At 44.1% G+C, this 20,045-nt stretch overlaps 1 protein-coding gene across 3 annotated transcripts in view; it reads right to left on the bottom strand.

Moving 5' to 3' along the window:
* The window catches only part of Aox3 (aldehyde oxidase 3), an 82,318-nt gene that overhangs the window by 13,725 nt on the left and 48,548 nt on the right, over positions 1-20,045 (bottom strand). For all 3 annotated transcript variants that reach the window (XM_087567180.1, NM_001008527.2, XM_087567181.1), the window contains 11 exon segments: positions 19,867-20,000; positions 17,633-17,720; positions 15,626-15,712; positions 14,282-14,473; positions 13,869-14,096; positions 10,222-10,317; positions 9,333-9,461; positions 7,597-7,671; positions 6,337-6,389; positions 3,435-3,549; positions 968-1,033 (listed from right to left, as the gene is read on the bottom strand). In XM_087567180.1, coding sequence (XP_087423306.1) covers positions 968-1,033; positions 3,435-3,549; positions 6,337-6,389; positions 7,597-7,671; positions 9,333-9,461; positions 10,222-10,317; positions 13,869-14,096; positions 14,282-14,473; positions 15,626-15,712; positions 17,633-17,720; positions 19,867-20,000 — 1,263 coding nt within the window.

The following is a 20,045-nucleotide window of genomic DNA, read 5'->3' as shown; positions in this document are numbered from 1 at the left end:
ACCCTTTTCCTCCCCAGCTTGCTTTTCGGTCATGGTGTTTCATCCCAGCAGTAGAAGCCCTGACTAAGACACCGCTCTGTCTATGAACTAACTAAAGTAGATTTCTACTTGATTTAATTTGTGTTTATACATTCTACTTTTTAGTAAGGTGGGAAAAAATAGTTTTACTTGTCTTTAGAAATATATATATATATATTTTTTTTTTTAAAAAAAAAGCAAAAAATGAGAGTCAAGGAAAGAACAGTGTTTTCCAGAGGACCCAGGTTTGATTCCCAGCACCCACATGTAGTTCACAACTTCTGTAATGCCAGTTCCAGGGTGCTAATGCTCACTTTTGGCCTCTGTGGTCCCCAGGCACACACAAGCACAGACATGCATGGAGACAAACACTCATAAAATAAAATTTAATAAGGAAAAATGTTAGGAACTATAAATGCCTACAAGTGTTATGCAGAAAGGGACTGTCAGACATTGAATTTGTTCATGCTGTAATGCACTGAATACTGGGGTTACATTAGAACCATAGTGACTATGTACTCCTGTGGATCTTCCCTGTGGAGTTAAAGCCCCCAACCTTGTCCCTCTCTAGCCCTCCCCCCTCCCATCCAATCATGATCCTGTTGCTGCTGTGGTTTCAGTTACCCCTCCCCCACCGAGCACTTCCAACTAGATGAATTCTGCTCTGCCCTGAAGCTTAGACCAAACTTTTTGGCCATTTCACTTGGATCTCTCACAAGCTTCCTGAAGTCAACATACCCAAGTGGTACCCATACTGCCCTCTTTGAAGTGTGTGCCCTTTTTATTTGCATTTCTGCCCATTGGGGCACATTCTTATGTGTAAAACAATGCAAAGAGAAAACAACTTTAGAGAATTGGCAAGCTCTTCACTGACACCCAGAAGACAGAGCCAGCCTTAGAGCCTGTGTCCACAGGGGAAAACGGGGCTGGATAACAAGGCACTGCCTACCTGGCCTATGTCCACAGCAGGGTTTATACTGAAAGATCCATCCATGACAATGTCAGTTCTGATGTTCTGTGGAGAAAACACATTGTTGCAGTGTATACTCCATTTTGTAAATAGTAAATGCTTGCTTTGATTAGGGCATAGGTGATTATGAAAAGTCACGACAAAGTTCTGCTGTCCGTAAAGGTCATGAAAACATCAAATGTTATTAATTAAGCTGTGTTTCTTGCGATAAACACAAATCAGGCATTATTGATCAAGCGGCGACCAGAGAGTTGTTGACGTGGAGTCTCCCAGCAGTTTTTAAATTCACAAGTACCTGATATTAGCCCATCCTCCTACAAAACAGAGGTTGTGAAACTTTGTCTTAATCAATCCTAAAATCAGACAGCCACCCGAAATAGTTGTCATAGAGATGAAGTAATAATGAGCAGGGTGGCTACGAGGATAAACATATGAAGAAAACCAGGCAGTAAAATTATACACAGAGGTGAGAACATTCCTATAAAATTGCAAAGAAAATATTAAAGTTAAATATCTTAAAATACATAGGATGTTATTTTAAAATAGTAATATTGTAGAAAATATTTTATCTCATGTTTTTGTTTTGTTTTGCCTTGTTTGAGACATGTCGTCACTGCGTAGCCCGGACTTGCTCGAAACTCTCTGTAGTGCAGGCTGGACTCGAACCCACAAACTTCCTGTTCTATCTCCAAGGGCGTGAAAGGGATGCTGCTACACACTTCACTGCTTTTTACTTACTGTGTATGAGGCCTGGGGCTAGTGTTATGTGTCGTGTCTTATTGAACTAGCACCAGTGGCCTCACAGGTGTGTTTTAAATTATTCTTCTTACGCCCCATTCTTTCTTTCTGGTTTCTTTCCAGGACGACTTGTAATTGAGAACCTCTTGTAGCTTTTGCTGGAAAAGTCCATTGGCATCTATATTTCCACAGCAGGTATATTCTATTTTTTTCTCACGATATACTTCTCCTCAGCTCCTAGTCACTAACTTTTTTTTAAATAGTCTTCTCTTTTTGGGAAAAAAAAGTCCAACTAGATACATTTCTTTGAGGATCTTAAACACTCATCTGAATCATTTCCCCACTGAACCCTTCTCATAGAGACAAGATGTCCCATTTGGTGGATTTGTATGGCCTTTGGTTTTTCCCTGTGTGCTTTTAACTTTTGAGTAGCACACTCATCCCTAGCGGGGTCTCTTGTTTTCTCTCTAGCCATTCTGCTCTGATGGTTTTATGGTTGTCACCTTGGTTAGACCAGGTCTTCCATTAGCAGCTTTAGGATTTGTGGTCAAGGGGACAGTACTTCTGTTTAACCACTTCCTGCTTCTAGGTGGCCATTGCAGCTTTCCTGAGACCCCAGAATGATCAGGAAACCTGGGATCACTTTGGCAAGAGTGGAGTTCAGTCCCCTTGGCATTGCAGAACTGATTCCTGGCTTCCTTAGACTATTTTTATAGTCTGGTGGCTTTAGCCCCTCATGTCTATGAGAGCCCTCTCCACAGCTGAGAGAATGAAGTCTTACAGAGTGTACATCACTATGTCAGTGTCACTAGGCTAGTGTATGGTACTGCAGAGCAGGCTATGTCACACTGGATATCGTACCCCAGGAGAGAGTGTCACTCGTGCTCAGTGTGTAGATACCGCAGGGATCTAAACTATTAGGTCAAGTTCCAAATTTCCACAGAGACACCTGCTTGACAGCAGTAGTCCTCATCTATCATACAAAGACGCATGCATCCAGCTCTTTGGTGACCTGTCCCCCATGCACAATGGCACATTACTGATGACTAGAACAGTGGCTTACTGGTTTGTTTTTAAATTCCGTTTGTTTGAAACCTAAAATTACTGTGATATTCTGAAAACAGAATTGAGTGAGAACTTCTGCTTTTGTGTATTTGCCATACCACTAAGTATCCAAGTATTAACTTGGATCTGGTTAATTAACTCCTTAAAGCCCCTACATTCTTATGGGTAAATGAGAGATCAATCATGTCTAGTTTGTGGAGTTTTACGGTACTCAATGAGGTAAAATTTACTAGAAGGTCTTCACTGATTTCAAAGAGGTGCACCCATGCTAGGGCCCTACGAAAACAACTGTTACACAATTATTGACAGACCACAACTGAGACCAAGAATTCATAACTCAAATTATGTGCTTGACCCCAGGTCCAGCTCTGGAAAAGAAAGATCTGAATGAGACACAGTCCAATCACCCGAGTCAGGAATGACCACTGCTCGCCTTTCTCACTTCCTCACCTGCCCATCACCAAGTACCATTCCTGTCCATCTGCAACATGCCTGAATCTGTCCCATCCCTCCCATTCCCCGAGAATACTTGCTTATACCTAAACTATTTATTAAGTATTTGTATGGGATATGCAGACGACAGTAGGCCACGGCGTGTTCACAGCACGTTTTGCCATGCTAGCGGCATGTGATTACTACTTACCTTGTGAGCTCCCGTCAGACAATCAATTTCAACCTCAGAACAGGCAGCTCCAAAAACAAAATAGGGATAAATGTCACCTTCTCCCTTCTCCCAGTCCATGTCAGCTTGGTAACCCCTGAGAAGACAAGGACAGGTGCGTGTCAGCCAGACTTTCTCTAAGAATATGGAGATGGGATGAGAGGGGTTGGCTTGAGGGGTAAAGTAGAGTGTGGAGCTTCTGGAAATCCTGCCAAGTACTTGGAGCTGAGGAGACATCACCTACCTTGGGGAGGACCATGCCCTTCATGTGAGGCTTCTAGACATTCCACTTGTAACCTTAAGCAAGGGTAAAACCTTTAAGATCTGCACAAGCTATATTTGTTTGTTTTTTTTTTTAATGCTCTATATCATTCTAAGTGATCACAATTGTGAAAAGGAAGAAAACACTCAGGGTTTTCTCTTTGAAAAACTATTCCTTGGTTGCTGGAGAATCGCGGCAGAGTGTGTGCTCTTTGTCAGATGTGAAGCGAAAAATGAATTCAAACGACAGCATCTCTCAGATCCAGAGAGGTGGGTGGCCATTTCCCATTTTCAAGATAATGCTGTGATGTTACGGGAGACCCAACCCCAATGCATTTTGATTTATTGTTGCTTTGCAAATTGTGTTGAGCAGCCATGGGGTTGAAACTGGAAGAGCTGGGATGAAAATGTCAGTACAACTGTTTTCATGGGGCTGGGTCTGTTCTCCTCAGTGAAGGACACTAACGATTGATGTTGCTCTTTATCTCACAGAGATGGACAGGGCGGTCCTATGGCTAAGCGTCTCTCTCCAACTTTGAGATATTTCCTTTGTAGCCAAGTTTTTGCCCGAGACCAAAGCATTTGGAGTCATTGTCTTATAGTCTGCTTAGCAAGCCAACTTAGAAAAAACCCAGACTCTTCACTTCCGACATTTATCATTGTTTCAGTCATTGTGTGGTTCCAAGACTAATACGTCCTCATAAACCACCGTAGCCACCATCCCTTCCAGAACAGGTTAGACTAATTGTGTTCTGTCTTTTTCCATATAGGGACTTACTAAGTAGCACAAACTGGCCTAAAATTTGCTATGTGACTTAGATTAGAGCTCTTGATCAGCCTTGGAAGTGTCAGTATTATAGATGTGTGCCACTGTGTTCAGTGAACTTTGAACTATCTTGTGGTCTCTTTGAGGCTAAGTGTTGCCTAGTAAAGGATGCAGCAGAAGCTGGAGCCTTTGTAAGACTACATGTTCTAACATCGGCCTTTGGTCTGGGGAGTCCTGTGCCTAGCCTTGGCTCCATTCACACATAGGAAATTTATTCTTTTAGATGCTGGCACTACTCACTATAAAGCTCATACTCTACTCTAAAGCACTGTGTTAATGAACACATCTTTATAGAATGGGAGTGGCCAGATCTTCCAAGTGTGCCTTAATCAGTACAGCTAAGTGATCTGGAGAACTATAATCTCAAGTTGTTTATCTACAGTGTGGTTTGGTATATCCACTGATACATGAGGAAGAAGTTATTTGATGCTGTCATTTGATTAGACACAAACTCTCCTTAGTGTCCTGTCATGCTGTGGGGCATATGCTTATAGTAGTACATCATTATATTCTTGGGTTGATGCTCCACAACTCAATTATACAGGCTTAGAATGTCTGTGTCAGACTTGGATAAATGAAACATGATAAGAAAATCTATAAAAGGTTATTCCATTAACCTTGTTCAGAACTCAGCTTCTATTTAATTTTTTGACACATTCATGGCTAATCATAACCATAACCTCAGTCCTAACACACTCCTCTAGCTCATGGTGTACCTCTTCAGGATGGCTACCACCCTTTAAGCCCGCCGTTCAGCAGCGCCTCTGCCTTCCATGGTCTTGTCTATGACCATGACCAGACAAAGCTGAGCATTCTCTTTCTCTGCTTTCTCAAGTCACCCTTTCTCCGAGCAACTGATACTTGAAGATCTTCTTTTTTTTTTTTTTTTTTTTTTTGGTTCTTTTTTTCGGAGCCGGGGACCGAACCCAGGGCCTTGTGCTTCCTAGGTAAGCGCTCTCTACCACTGAGCTAAATCCCCAGCCCCGAAGATCTTCTTGATATGAGCTGTGTCTCACCAGACATACTTGCTAGAGCTAGTAGACATCACCAGAATACACTATGCTCCCCCAAATCATAAAAGATATGTCCAGGTGTGCTCATGTGGTAAGAGCAGCATGAGTTTTCTGCTGCTTCCAGAGAAGTATCTATTATGTATTTGGGCAAGCACCCTTGTCTGAGAAAACTGTTCAACTGTCTTCAGCAACTTCTCATCCTATTTGTATGGAACTATTCTAGCCTCTGGCTCGACTTACAATTTCTAAAACCAAAAGCCCCCATGACAGGATAAGAGGGTTGGTCACAAGAGACAGGCTATAGGTAAGATTTCTGAGGAACAGGAGTATTTAAAAATCACCAAATTCTGGGTCATAATAAACACCAGGACCAAAAATATTAAGTATTAAGTAGATACTAGATAGTACTGAAAGTCTGTAAAAGTCTATATACGTCAGTCCTCTCTACACACAGGACTATTACAGGAAACCTGAAAGCTATAATAATAATGTGATACAATGTATACACATATATGTTGTACGTTTTCAAATATGTGTGTTATATATAGTATATATAATATGCGTGTAATGTGAATAAGTAATTGAATTTAAGAAACTATGAGACTCATCTCAAAATTATCTACCTTTAGGGTAACATAGCACCCAACTCTAATAAAAACCTTCCAATGAAAATAAAATAAACAAATAGATTTCATCTTAAAAATATAAACAACTGAATACTCATGTTTCAAGCTCTTTATATCCTAAAGGGAATAGGATTTTGATGCTGTCAATCACCTCTTACCTAAAATATCCAGTGGCAGAGAGGCTAATGCTTTGAATGAAAGCTTCATTAATCTGAAAAAGAGTAATTCTGTTTTCAGAGGACAAAGACACAGATGGACAAAAGAAAAAAAGCAATTATCTTCTGGCTACAACACTCTTCTTTTCTCTCAGGAATATGTCTTTGCAGGATGAATATGGAGAGTACTTCTAGGTGGATACTCGCTGCCTGCTCAGAGACTATGACTGGCTTAGTCTGACTTCCTCTAAGGAGATAGAATTGCTGGTTTTGTAGATTGGTTTACAGATCAATGGAAAGGGATGAGAGGTAAATTTTGGTGGGATCTTAAAATGTAGGTGTCCCAAGCAAACTATGATGAAGGTTCTACATCTTCCTGTCCCCAGCCTTGGAGAACTGGCATTGCTCTGGGAATAGAGCTAAAACTATGGTCATAAGAACATGTATGTACACACACACACACACACACACACACACACACACACACACACACCATTCAAATTTTGAAGGAATGCAGTGGAAAATGAGAAACCTTTGATAGATGACCAGTTACATGATCCTGTCACTCAACAGGTCCTATCTGCCACCTCTCCCTAAGGGTTTCCCCACAGTGGGGATTGGTCATTTTCTTATCTGGGCCATATTCTCACATGAAATATTTATTTTGAAAGAAGAACAAGTCTTACCACTCAGAGAATACCCACCCTGTGTTCTTCATGCTTATTTGAAATGTGCATGTGCAAAGTAGCATGCAGCTGTCACCTTTGCTGAAGGAGCTTTTCTGATCAAACCCCATGCAACAGCTTCTCCTGCAAGGATGCCCCCCCCCCCTAAGTGGACTAGGTGGTGTAGATTCTTCCTTCCTGGGAGAATAATCATCTATCTACGAAGTTGCCCTTAAGAATACTTTTAACACCTTTAAGCTACTTCTCTAAGTGAACTGAGATGTCCATTCGGTCAGAGCTGGTACATTTCAGATCTGCATTGACCCTTTACTCTCTTGCTTAAAGGGTGGCCCAGCAGTGTAAGGGCTACTAAGTGTGGCAGAAGTACAGATCCTGAGTTCCACCCAAGGCTCACTGAATAAAAGGGTATATTTGAACAAGCAGACCAGGTAATGTGTGCTCTGGATAGCCAGGAGTGTTCCCTATTCTGTGCTGCCTAGGAGAAAAGGGATCCAGTTGGACCTGGTGGACCATGGGTGGGTGTTTCTATCAAGTGGCCTCAAGAGACTCTTCAGGGTTCATCACACCAGGTACTTACCCACTCTTCCCAGTCACCATTAGGATTCTGGCTGATGATGGGTTCCAGGCGCTTCATGAGGATCTGACAGGCATTCTGCGGGACGGAGAGGACAGTAGAGCAACTGAGAATTAAAGGGCACCTTTCAGACATGATTCTACTGTCTACCTGTCCCTGTGCTCCCTGCCTCCCTCCGATATCCTCATGTGATTTGTCTCAAGATCTTGGGCAGGGCCCTGGTCATTCTCTGTGGTTACGATGCTGATGTGGAATGTTGGGGGCTACCACAGAAGATGGGAGGGAGCTCAGAGGGATACAAACCTTTTCTCTCTGTGTAGCCACAGCAACTTATTTTATTATTTTAGTTGTTTCTATGCTAATGCTTCATTCAAGGTTTGCCAAATATCCAGCAAAGCTATGAAACCACTACCCAGGGGAATGGACATAAAAGCAGCCCCCAGATCAGGTGCTGAGTCACACAGAAAGGCAACCTGGGTGCTGGGAAATGTGTTTAGAGTAAGAACAGCTTTTGCTCTCCATGGCCTGGGACCTCATTTATGAACTGAGGATATCAGCAATGAGCAACCATTTCTTCCACTTTCCCAGGCCCAGCCCCCTGCTCTTGTCAACTTGTCCTGGGATCACTGGCTCCCTTTGACCTTCAAAGTGCCTTGACTTGGATGCTGTAGACATTCTAACTATCCACCTCAGAGGGTTGTTTCAGATTAGGTTGCCATAGCACTGGCTGCTATATCAGGGGCGTTAGTCCAGATGTGAATACGGATCTTGGAGCAGCTACCGAGTCACGGCTACCAAGTTCCGCTGAACAAACCAGACACAAGGGTCATTGTCTCAACAAGGCTTCTTTGTCCTACCTTAGAGGGAAGTATGTGGTGGTTTTGTGTGAGTGTGTGTGTGTGTGTGTGTGTGTGTGTGTTGTGTGTGTGTGTGCGCATACGCACACACACATTTTGGGGAAGTTTCAGCAGCACTTTGGAACTTTGTATTCCTCTCTATGGAAAGTGGCATGAAAGTAAAGAATGGAGTCAATTTGCATTTGAAGCGTTCAAGGAGGAGACCTGCTTGCTCTGATATAGAACCCAAGACTCTGCAATCTCATTTGAGGCTTCTCCCCAAGCCCCTGCCTTCTACAGATGCCCACAACAGGCTGAGAATGGAGGGTTGTGTTCTCTTCTGGACTCCAGATGACTCTTTAGCCAAAGAGGTCTCGTCACTTGCCTTTATGACGTTAGTGTCTTAGGGTGTTCTTGAGATATATTAGCAAACATAGACTTTATACTGCTAGTTAATATTCTGGTGCCCACTGTTTGGTGACGCTCCTCCTTCCTTCTGAAACCTCTATGAAAAAGTACCAGCAGACATTTTGCAAATGTAAGGGTTTGAATATAAAATAACCCCCAGTGCTCATGGTTAGGCCCCATGGTGCTATTGTGGGAGGTGTGTCACCAGGGGTGTGACTTGGGAAGTTATACCTGGCCCTGGCCCTTGTCTTACACATTCCTGTGAGGTCAAGAACTTCCACTCCCATGCATTATCACTACCATGATGTTCTGCCCATCCGTGATGCCAAGCACTTATGGGCCAAGTCTCCCACAAAACTGTCACACTAATCCTATGCTTATGATAGATGGGGTGGGAATGTTCCTAATACACTGAGGAACTGTCTGCCCTGTGAAAAGGCTTCGCTGCTCAGAAGTGATAGGCCTCTTCGCTCCTGGGAGTCAGTGAGTTGTCACCTGAACAGCTCTCCCGTTGACATCGGCACCAGTGGAGCCTCCAGTGGTAATCATGTTGGGGACGGTCATAGTGTTCATTTCATCCAGGTGTATATAAGACATTGGTATTTTTAATTCACGGCTGGCCACCTGTCCAGAGGAATAGACAGGTTATACCAGTCCAAGCTGTAACTGAGACAATGACTTAATCCTTCTAGAAAGTTTTGCTATTTTCTTAACTCCGAAAAAGTGAGAAAGTTGTTTTGAACAGATATATACAAATTAAAACTCATAAAGACCTTAAAGGTCTTTAAACCCTGTCTCTGTTTTAACCCTGTCAGGTACCAGAGCTGGGGAAAATTTCCCCAGTGCCATGAGGCAGGGTTTGCTGCGAGGACAAGATCTTGTAAAGACAAAACACAGATACCCCATCTCTTTTATCTCAGAGTCAGTTACTAGAAGCATGGCTAGAGGAGGGCCAGCCATGGGCTTCCTTATTTTATGAAATGACCACAAGCCAATGGATTTGTCTTTGGAGATGGAACAGGTTGTCTGGGATCAGGGAGCCTGAACTTTAGGTGCTAAGTATGTCCATATTTTGTCTGGAACTGCTGGTTGCCCAGAGCCAAGCTTTTGGAGTCTATGAGCACTTATAGCTGCTGTAGTCAGGGGTCAGAGGCCACTGAACCCGAGGGAAGCTGAGTTTTGGCAATGTGCCTTTCACTCCAGAAGGGAGGTGAAGACTCTTTCTACCTCCTAGCTGGCTTATTTCCAGCAGATCCACTAAGAACTAGTAGGGATTCTGGGGATATGTTGGTTATTGTATTGTGAAGCCCAAATATGGTTCAGAACAGAATCCAGAATATTCCCTAAGCTCTCTCTAAGCCAATTGTGAAACGACCTCTCTCACCTGTATCATTTTGGTGTTAATACCTTGTCCCAGTTCAACACCACCATGAGCAACTAGCACAGACCCATCTGTGTAGATCTGGACCAAAGCAGCAGCCTGAAACAAAATTAGAAATCGTTCTCAGAGTGTGCTGGACCTCAACCTGGCTGGTGGAAACTTAGCTTGCTCTCACCCGATGTTGTGAGAGTAATAGTGGTTTTGGAAATGTCACTCAGTATGAATTACTGCACATGCCACCCTTAATCCTGTGACAAGGTCATAGACCACTGGATTATACACTCTGTTGTCTTCCTTTTCTTCTTTCTATTTTATTGTTGTGGAGGCAGAATGGGGCTATATAACTTATGCTGGCCTCAGTTTTACAATCCTGCTGCTTCAGAATCCTGGGTGATGGGATTATGCAATTGACATGAATTGCACATGTTACATGCATGAATTTTATTGCATATAAATTATACCTCAGTGAGGTTGTTGTTAAAAGTTTCTAGCAGTGAACATGTAGTGCAGATGCATTGGAATATTTAGAGCTATTGTTCTACTTAGCACATTTAGCATATTCTTTAAAAACTTGTCTTTATTTTATGTGCATATGAATCTTTCCTTTATTCCTGTGTACCATGTACATGCCTGGTGCCTGAGGAAGACAGAAAAGGGCCTTGCATCCCCTGTGTAACTTGAGTTATAGACACTTGTGAGAGTCAAACCTAGGTTCTCTGCAGGAGTAGGAAGTACTCCAACCACTGAGCCATCCCTCCAGCTTCCATTTAGCATGTTTGTACCAGCACCATTCTTTGATGTATGTCTTTGTAGAACTACCCCCCACCCTCAACCCTCTGGGGCTATTTTGGCTCTGACAGTGTTTCAGGTCTTCCCTCCCCGACCTGCGAGACCAGGTGCTGTTATTTTGTGGGACTTAACTCAGAGTGTTCATGAATCAGAGAGGGGGTGCTGTTCCGCTGATGGAGTAAAGCTGTGTAGTCTGTGTCTATGTGTGGGACATGTGCCTCATCCATAGGGTTATTGCCCCTAGACAGGAAGGACTTTTGCTCTGCCCTAGGACTATCCGCTGACCCGGAATGGAAATGATTGCTTCCATACCAATTCCATTTTGCAGATGAGAAGTGACAATGAGAGCCAGAGACCTGTCAGGGCCACACAGCCATTAGACATTCAAATCAGGCACACACCCAGACCTTCCAGCAGCAAATCTCCAGATCACAGCCCTTTGCCTGGATAAAGTCATCCATCAACCAGGAGGTGCTGGGGAAGGGGTGCCGAGCTGATCAGGCTCAGAGCAGTTGATGACAGTGGCTTCAGAGAGGATATGAGATTCCAAGGAGGCAGAAAAGGTTTACATGGCCGGCTCTTCCCATAACCCACCTCTTCTCCCACTTAATGCTGTTAGTTCCAGTTTGATCACTGGGTAAGGAAGAAAGTGGAAGGTGAGAAGAGCATTCTCACTCAAAGATATGGCATCATCACATACGCCCATCAGTCTGTGAATGTTCCCTTGCGATTATATGCTCCTGGAGAGGGACACGCAGAGACAAGCAGAAGCACGTACTTGAAACTAAGAACAATGATGCTGATGGAGCTGGAGGTAAAGGAGAGATGGAGAGACAGCATCTCTCTCACACTAAAATGAAAAGCCCTCTGCAACTGTATTTAAAACATCCAATTACATAGATACACACAGATATTCCCAGAGGTACAGAAAAACATACTAACAAAACCAATAGCGGTTTTCTTTATATGGTTGACTTTCAAGAGATTTTTTTTGAAACTTTTGGTTTCTTTTAAATTTGTTTATAATAATAGTAAGCATATATTATTTATACAGTTACAAACAAATCTGTGGAACATTTTCATTGAGAAAGTGACTATGGAAATATATTGTAGCTTTTTCCCCAAAAGGAGGTACACTAAACACCTACAGTGTATTGTGGGTAAATGATGCTTGGAGTGGGGTAGAACTCTCACTTGAGTTACTAGATGAGAAAAATCTAGAGATGTAAGCACCATCTCTAGAAACTCCTCACTGAAATACAGGCTACAAAGTGGGTATAATTTGATTTCATGTTACCCTCTTTCAAGAGTGGAGCAGAGTGTGCTTGGAGCAAGTACAATCTTGGGCAGACAAACTTTTAGCTTTGAGAGGGTAAATAGTGCTGTTTCTAGGACACAGGTCCAATTAGACTAGAACAACCTTGCACATGTTGACATGGGGAGTATCTAGTGACATGGATTTTCATAACTAGTCATTGTCTCCCCTGAAGCTAATGGTTGCTTCCCATCATTATCTGGGGTGTGATATAACAGCCTAGCAATGCTATTGTCAAAGGATTTATTGGAAGACTGCACAGACAGCAGAGGAGTTGCTGCAAACATGCGACCCAGTTGCAGGCTCTGCAGTGTGGGGCTGCTCTCTCCCTGCAGCCACCCTGGGAAGGGAGGAGGAGTCCCAGGAGCGTTTCTCACATTCCCATCTTGTAGACAACAGACCCATGAATATTGAGTATAAAACCTACAGATACTCTCTTCTTTCTTCTCATAAAGCATATTCTAAAATTCCACCAACTCTGCCTTTTGGGTGCCCTGCTTGATGGCTCTGATTTAAAAAGATTCATTATTGTAAAGATACAAGATGAAATGTATCTCTATGAGAAACCTACAGACCATGAAAAGCCACTGACAGAAGTGGGTTTTCTATGCATGATCCAGTGAGCTCACTTTGCTTGCATAGGAACATAGTTAACAGTTTCAAGAAGATTATAAAGAATAACTGAATACCCATAAAAAAAATCCCTCACTTTCTTATTGCTGCTGCAGTGTACCACTCATTCATTATTCAACTGTCCATTGAACAATGCATCTACCCACACATCACATACACCCCATGCTAGGATAGAGAACAGGCAGATAGCAGAGACAAGGGCTCATGTAGTAGCCTGGAGTGAGGAACCCTTAAGGGAAGTCAAATTTTACACCCTGAGTTAAGCATCAGGGTGGTAGGGCAGGGCAGGTTCAGAAATGGCTTCCAGCAGTCATGCTTAGAAGTTAATTAGAGCACAACAAGTTTGTGGCAAGATTGGGTTTAAGGAAGTACTCCTGAACTGCAGATCTTGTTATCAGCAGTTACTCAACCATCAATATTGTAGCTTTGAGGACAAAAGAAACCAACCTGGCAAACCTTTGGAATTATTGCCTAAGACAGTGGTTCTCAATCTGTAGGTGGAGACCCCTTTGGGGGGGTGCATATTAAACAACTTTTCACAAGGGTCACATATCAGAATTGGTAATCTTGAATTGGTAATCAGATCTTTAAATTATAATTCATAACAGTAGCAAAATTACAGTTATGAAGTAGCAATGAGAGTACATGGTGGGGATCACCACAGCAAAGGAACTGTATTAAGAGTCACAGCATTAGGAAGGGTGAGAACCACTGTTCCTAGAATATAGCTTTTGCTATATGCACATATATAAAAATGCTATATATGCATGTGCATATAATATATATACATACATACACATACACACATCATACATATGCACATATATAATAAGCTATATATGTATGTGAGTATAATATATACATATACACACACATATGTATAAAACTTTTAAGTGTTTCCAATAATCATCACCTGATGATAAAATGTCTTTGGAAATCCAACTGAGAACTTCATGGGGATGATGGCAATTCCTCTCTTCTTCCAAAAACTCTGCTGGTTAAATTCATCTACAGCCTTCTTTCTGCTGTAGTAGGAAGAATTTTCCATACATGTCTCCCAGCACTTTATCAGATTCGTTGGGTCAAATTCTTGCTTGTGAATTGTCCTGTCGATTGTTTTGTACATGTTTAACTCTCGAACCTGGTGGAATGAAAATGCCCAATTTCACACAAAGGTCTCCAAGAACTAGCCCTAAAGAGATGAGTTCTAGAATATCAGAGCCAGCATGTTATCAAATGAAGCACTGAAGAAACAATGTGGTATGGACAACGGGAAACGGTCCACTTATCTACTTAAAGACTAAAACAATTGTTAGCTCCTCTTACCTTCTCTGGTGGCAAGTGGCATTGGGCTGCCACAGCTGACACCCAGGTTTCTGTTACGAATGCCCCCTGGGGAAAACCAAATCCCCGAAATGCTGTATTGGATGGCAAGTTGGTCTTACAGACGCGACCTCGGACACGGAGGTTGGGGATCTTGTACGCATTTTCCAGTTTGAGCAAAGCATATTCTATCACCTAAAAATATTCCAAGGTTAAAAAAACAACTAGGCATCAGTCAAATCCCTTGTCCAGATAGGGTGAAGACAAACCCTTCTGAGATGTATTTCTTGACTCCATTCTTGGCACAGCCAGAAAGGAATCCTGTATGTTATTTCCTGGCTATCAACTTGTATGGCTGTGTAGTTTTATGGTTTCATTGCTTGTTTTTAATTCTTTTTTTTTCTTTTTTCTTTTTTTTTTTTCGGAGCTGGGGACCGAACCTAGGGCCTTGCGCTTGCTAGGCAAGCGCTCTACCATTGAGCTAAATCCCCAACCCTTGTTTTTAATTCTTAAAACTTACAAAGTTTGGTTTGGTTTTGCTTTGCTTTGCTTGTTTGTATTGTTTTTGTCTAAAGAGGAGAAACAGATGCTGTCCCCAGTTCCCACATACTTTTGTGATCCTACCTTACACCTTTAGAATCGATGGAAAGATTTAGAAAGGGGGAAAAGGGCCAATTAGGCCAATGGTGTCCTCATATCTATTGTTAAAGGATTAGATTATGACAGGCATGGGAAGATCTGCATGAGTTTTGGATCAAGAGGCGCTGCAAAAGCTGTTGGGTCTGGATGGGAGCCTGGTAGGGCTTAGTCTCTGAGCAGGAGGGAAGAGGTAGGAGGTATAGGAAAGAGTTTTCCCTGGCACAAAGAGGAGATTTGCCTGAGACAAACCCCAAACCCTGTTCTCCATGTGTTAGCATGCTCTTTCCCTGACCACTCCCCCAGCTCTGCCCAGAAGAGAGTATTGGAAGGAGAAAAGGAGAACTCAGCTCTCTGCAGGGGAAGTTCTGGAGTCAACCTAAGATATTCATCAAAGGCTCAGTCTCAGACCCTAGAGCACAGTGAGTGGAAAGCGAGCCTTGGGTACCCTTCTGGATGGGGTACCTCAGAGCCACAGCATCTTACCGTTCCCTGACTTCTTACCGTTCCCTGACTTCTTGCAGGCAGTGGGTGGTAGAGATCTGGAAGCATCCTGAGTCACCCTTGCTCATGGTTTATTATCCATGGTTAGCGGGTGAGGTTAGTGGTCTGAACTTTCTAAGCTGATCCTCTAAGACACCAGGCTTAGGCATCATGGAGTCCCCCTGTCACCAAGAGTGGGAACCCCAGGTGTTCTCACAAGCCCCTTACCAGTTCAGAATCATCTGGGGTGCAGCCTCCGTTGATATAAAGCTGGATGTCTGCTGCCTTGATTTTCCCATTGTTCATGAAGCCAACCTGTGAACAGTTAAGCACCATTTGCCCCTGTGAGTTTTGTGGTGTGAATACAATTTCCAGAGCATTTGAACAGAGCAAGTGGAAGTGGAAGTTCAGTGGATGCTAAGCATGTGGGCCGGTGGAGTGGGTCTGCCTAGGTTCAAACCCAGCTCCTGCCATTTGCTTTGGAATGCCTGCTCCACCTTTCTATGCTTCAGTACCCTCAGGCATGACAACAGGGACAAAGCTGTCACCCATGTCAAGGCTTCATGTGTGTCACCACCGTCTCAAGGCTTGAGTCCCACATCAGAGTATTTGACCCAGTGGACCTGAGCCTGGGAATCTGTTTCTAGCAAATGCCCAGGTGACCCTGCTGCTGTTGATCCAGTGACAACACTCTGATCATTGCTGACCTGACCCACAGGAAGTCCACCTGTAGTACAAGCTATCCAGAACTGCAGTGAGACTGTCTCGAAAACCTAAGAGAAAGAGATGGGGCGGTCTACTCTGTCCTTGCTGCTTTCTGGTGGTGTCTTCCATTAGAACACTGAATAGGTTTTCTCCATTCTGCATAGGTTTCCAGCAGTTTGAGCAATGGCAGCATCCTAGCTAGGCTGGATCTGGGTCACCTAGTCAGGCACCGGGAGGCTAAGATGGGTGTTGGTCAGGGTTCAGGCTGGGCCTGAGATGGTCACAGCAGCTGTAGGAGAGGCAGGCATTCTGACTGAACTGACCTACTGGGATGAGCCTTAGACATCTCTATCCTTAGAATGTTTCCTGTCCCCTCAGAACATTCATCCTTATATCTCAGTTCTCTTCTCTTCAGGCAGCACATACTGAGTTTCTTCTATTTCTTTTTGTTTCCCACAAAACAAGTAGCTTTTATTACAGTATTACAAAACTGTCTTGGCAATAGTTTACAATATACTCAGTTAGAAGGAGAAGATCAGAAACTACAAAGAAACACCTCGGTGGATTGAGTTCTCAGTCCCCCTGGTTTGGCTGCCTCAACTGATTGTGGTAGATCTTGTGAAACCACATATTTGTCTTCTGAGTGAATGACCACTCCGAGGAGAACAGGCTTATTTATCTGTCTGACCTCTGATTCCTTTCCACAGTGTTGGCCATCACACACCTCACTCCAGTGCATATTTTATGTGGGAGATACCAAGAAAGCAGACAAGCCTCCTGCACAAAGAAGTCGGCGGTCTGGTGTGGTGGGTTTACCAGCACCCATCTGATTGGGAGTATGCACCAGGTACTCAGAAGGGGATGAACAGGGCAGTATCTGTCGTGCAGGAAGCACTCTGAGGAAACAGTCAGGGTGAATACACTATGGGGTTTGGGGGTTCAGTTGCAGGAGTCACCTAGGGAAGGTCCCTGCCCCGAGCAAGGATCTGTATCTGACCACAGTGGAGTGAGAAACCACTCAGGTTTTATGCTAACGTCCACAAGTCTCCTCTCCTAAGGGCTGAAGTCTCTGGGGTCTAAAGCTGAAGTTGGGAGATCAGGTCTGTCGCTTGTTTCTTAGCACAGTTTCTGTGTCCCACAGGGCTTTATATTCTACCAGGTTGACATTGCTACAAGACAATCTTCCAGCAAAGGGGACGTATTTTGAATTAGATTCATGAATGTGCAGGATGAATCAAATTCAGAGAAGTACCAAATCCAGAAACATCTGTCTTCTAGAGGTCCCAGGAATGGGGAGACCAGCAAATGCCAGTCTCCGCCCGTCTCTGTCATGCTCCCAGTCTCTGTATTAGCGTCTCTTTTCCTTCTATGTGCAGTGACTCAAGGGCCGCACTGGTGATGCTGAGGCTTGGTAAGGAGGCCAAAGCACACACAACACACTGTGTGGGTGAGCAGAGAGCTCTGAAGGGCTGGAGCTGCAAGCCACAGGCCCCTGAAGTGGCACGTGCAGGGACTTTGCTACCCACTCACCCTGTATTTCCCGAGTAGTGGGTGACGTCCTCCCGTTATCAACATGTCATCCCCACGCTCTAGAATAAAACGGATTGGGCGGCCGGTCCTAGAGAGAAAGACATGGGATCACTATTCTAGCACACGTGAGATGGGAGTTCAGGTTTGCAGAATGTTCCAGCAACCACTGCCATCCCTTCAAGCAGAGGAGAAAGAACCAGAATGCGGCTACTCTCGGGAGAGAGAAGGGCGCTGGGAGGGCTTTGCTGCTTCCTGGTAAATGGGTGGCTGGGAAACTTCCTGTAGGCTTAAGATGGTTGTTCCTTCACAGGAAGGGAGGGAGGGAAGGACACCTCTCTTCGGTGTCACAGGCAAGCCTGCCAGTGGCTGCTACAGACCTGACTCCAAAGTTTAAGAAAAGGTTAACAGCTGTGAATTAGATTCCTGATCTCTCCCTCCACCCCACCCACTGCCACCAGAGTAATCTGGGGAATTTAAAACCAAAGGAGACTTTTTTGGTGACTCCTGTAGTATCCTGTATCAATGTTGTTGGTGTTGCTGTCTAGTTGATACGCAAGTCCAACTTTATACGTTAATTCTTTGTGTTTTTATCCAAATACCAACTCATGCTAAGTCACACCACTTATTTTTTTTCTTCTACAAAATTTCTAGGTTTTAATTCTCCTCTTTTAATAAATGTTCATTTGGCTAAGCCTTAGTTTTCATTTCCAGATGGCTGCAGTTGGAATTCCAGAGTCTTCTCTGGCCATTTCCAGCTTCAGTCTGTATCTCAGAGTCCCTCCAGGTGGACATCAGATGCCACCTTCTAAGGACACATCACAGATGGGGCTGAGGAAGTGACTCCATGAGAAAAGGCACTGCATGTAAGCTGGCAACCTGGGTTTGATCCCAGAACCCACATAAAGAAAGAAATACATCCCATAATGCTGTCCTTTGAGCTCCATAGATGTGATGCAGCCAATGTATATATCATGCATAGATAATAATAAAAACAACATAGCATAGACATCCAGTGCCATGCCTCCATTGTATCAGCACAACCTTCTTTTCCTTCAAGAATTCACTTAAGAGCTCCCCATTTATGAAGCTCTTACCATCATGGTCTGCTGAAGTGAGGTTGGGGTTACTAAAATTAAGCATATGTTTCATATATTTGTAATTGTGTCCTTTTCTAGGACACAGTAGTAAGTGAGAGAAAGGGGGGCAGTATGAGTGTGTGTGTGTGTGTGAGAGTGAGAGAGGAGAGAGAGAGAGGGGAAGGGAGACAGAGACATACAGAGAGAGAGAGAGAGAGATAGGTGAGAGACAGACACACACAGAGACAGAGAGACACAGAGAGAGACACAGAGAGAGACAGAGACAGAGAGATAGAGACAGAGAGACAGAGAGACAGAGAGAGACAGAGAGGGGTAAGAGAGACAGAGACACAGATAGAGATGGGTGAGAGAGACAGAGACACACAGAGAGAGACAGAGACAGAGAGACAGAGAGACACAGAGAGAGACAGAGACAGAGAGACAGAGAGACACAGAGACAGAGAGAGGTGAGAGAGGTGGCTTGTGAGCCCTGAGCACTCCCCCTAGATCTAGCTATCTGAGCAGGACTGCCTATGGAAGCAGGATCTGTGATCGGCCTTTCTGCCATTACGTCAGCGCTCTGTCAGTCACGTGCCTCAGGTATAGCCTCACTAGTTTAATAGGTTATCCATACACATAGGACAATTTCGGTGAGAAACAAGTGTCCTGCTGCAGTCCCCAGCCACAAAGCCCTTCCAGGAAGCACAGCCGTCAGCAGTTTTTCTCCTTCTAAGCACACTAAAAATTTAACATGCTACCAGGTGTCTTCTTCCTTAAGGGGTAGTAACCACCCCCATGGAAAACATCCAAGTATTCGTTTCCCCTCCATCCCTCCCTGTCTCTATGGGCTTGCGTCTCAATGACTACTGAGAACTAATCAGTTGTCTGTTGCTTTATTCCTGTTTCTTGGCTGTTGAGCCGTAGGGCAGCTGGAGTGTGAGGCGGAACCCACCCTGCTGCTGACTCTGTGGGAAGGAGGAAGGCATGTGAGCCAGCCTGTTCCCCTCTCCCCGCAGTGGGGCTGCTGAGGCTAGCAATCCCTTGGCATCTGTTGGAAGTGTCTCCAAAAGCAGCTCTTGAACTTGTTGGGACTGGAGGGTAAGAATTGGGACACAGAAGAGCCATCTCTGTGTCAACATGGCTCCCGGATCCACTCACTTCTGTGCGGCCACAGCTGCCACTGATGCCAGGAGCCCAGGTTTGCTCGTTTTCCCTCCGAAGGCTCCACCAACCCTTTTCACGTGGCAGGTGATCCTGTTCTTTGGGATGCCCAAGGTTCGAGCCACCATTTCCTAGGAACAGTTGGCCATAGGCCCCCCGAGAAGGAGAAACAGAAC

Source organism: Rattus norvegicus, chromosome 9 (genome assembly GCF_021556685.1).
Source record: "Rattus norvegicus strain SHRSP/BbbUtx chromosome 9, alternate assembly SHRSP_T2T, whole genome shotgun sequence".
Lineage (NCBI taxonomy): Eukaryota > Metazoa > Chordata > Mammalia > Rodentia > Muridae > Rattus > Rattus norvegicus.
Note: the sequence above shows the minus strand (reverse complement) of the source record. Positions and strands in the feature narration are given on the sequence as shown.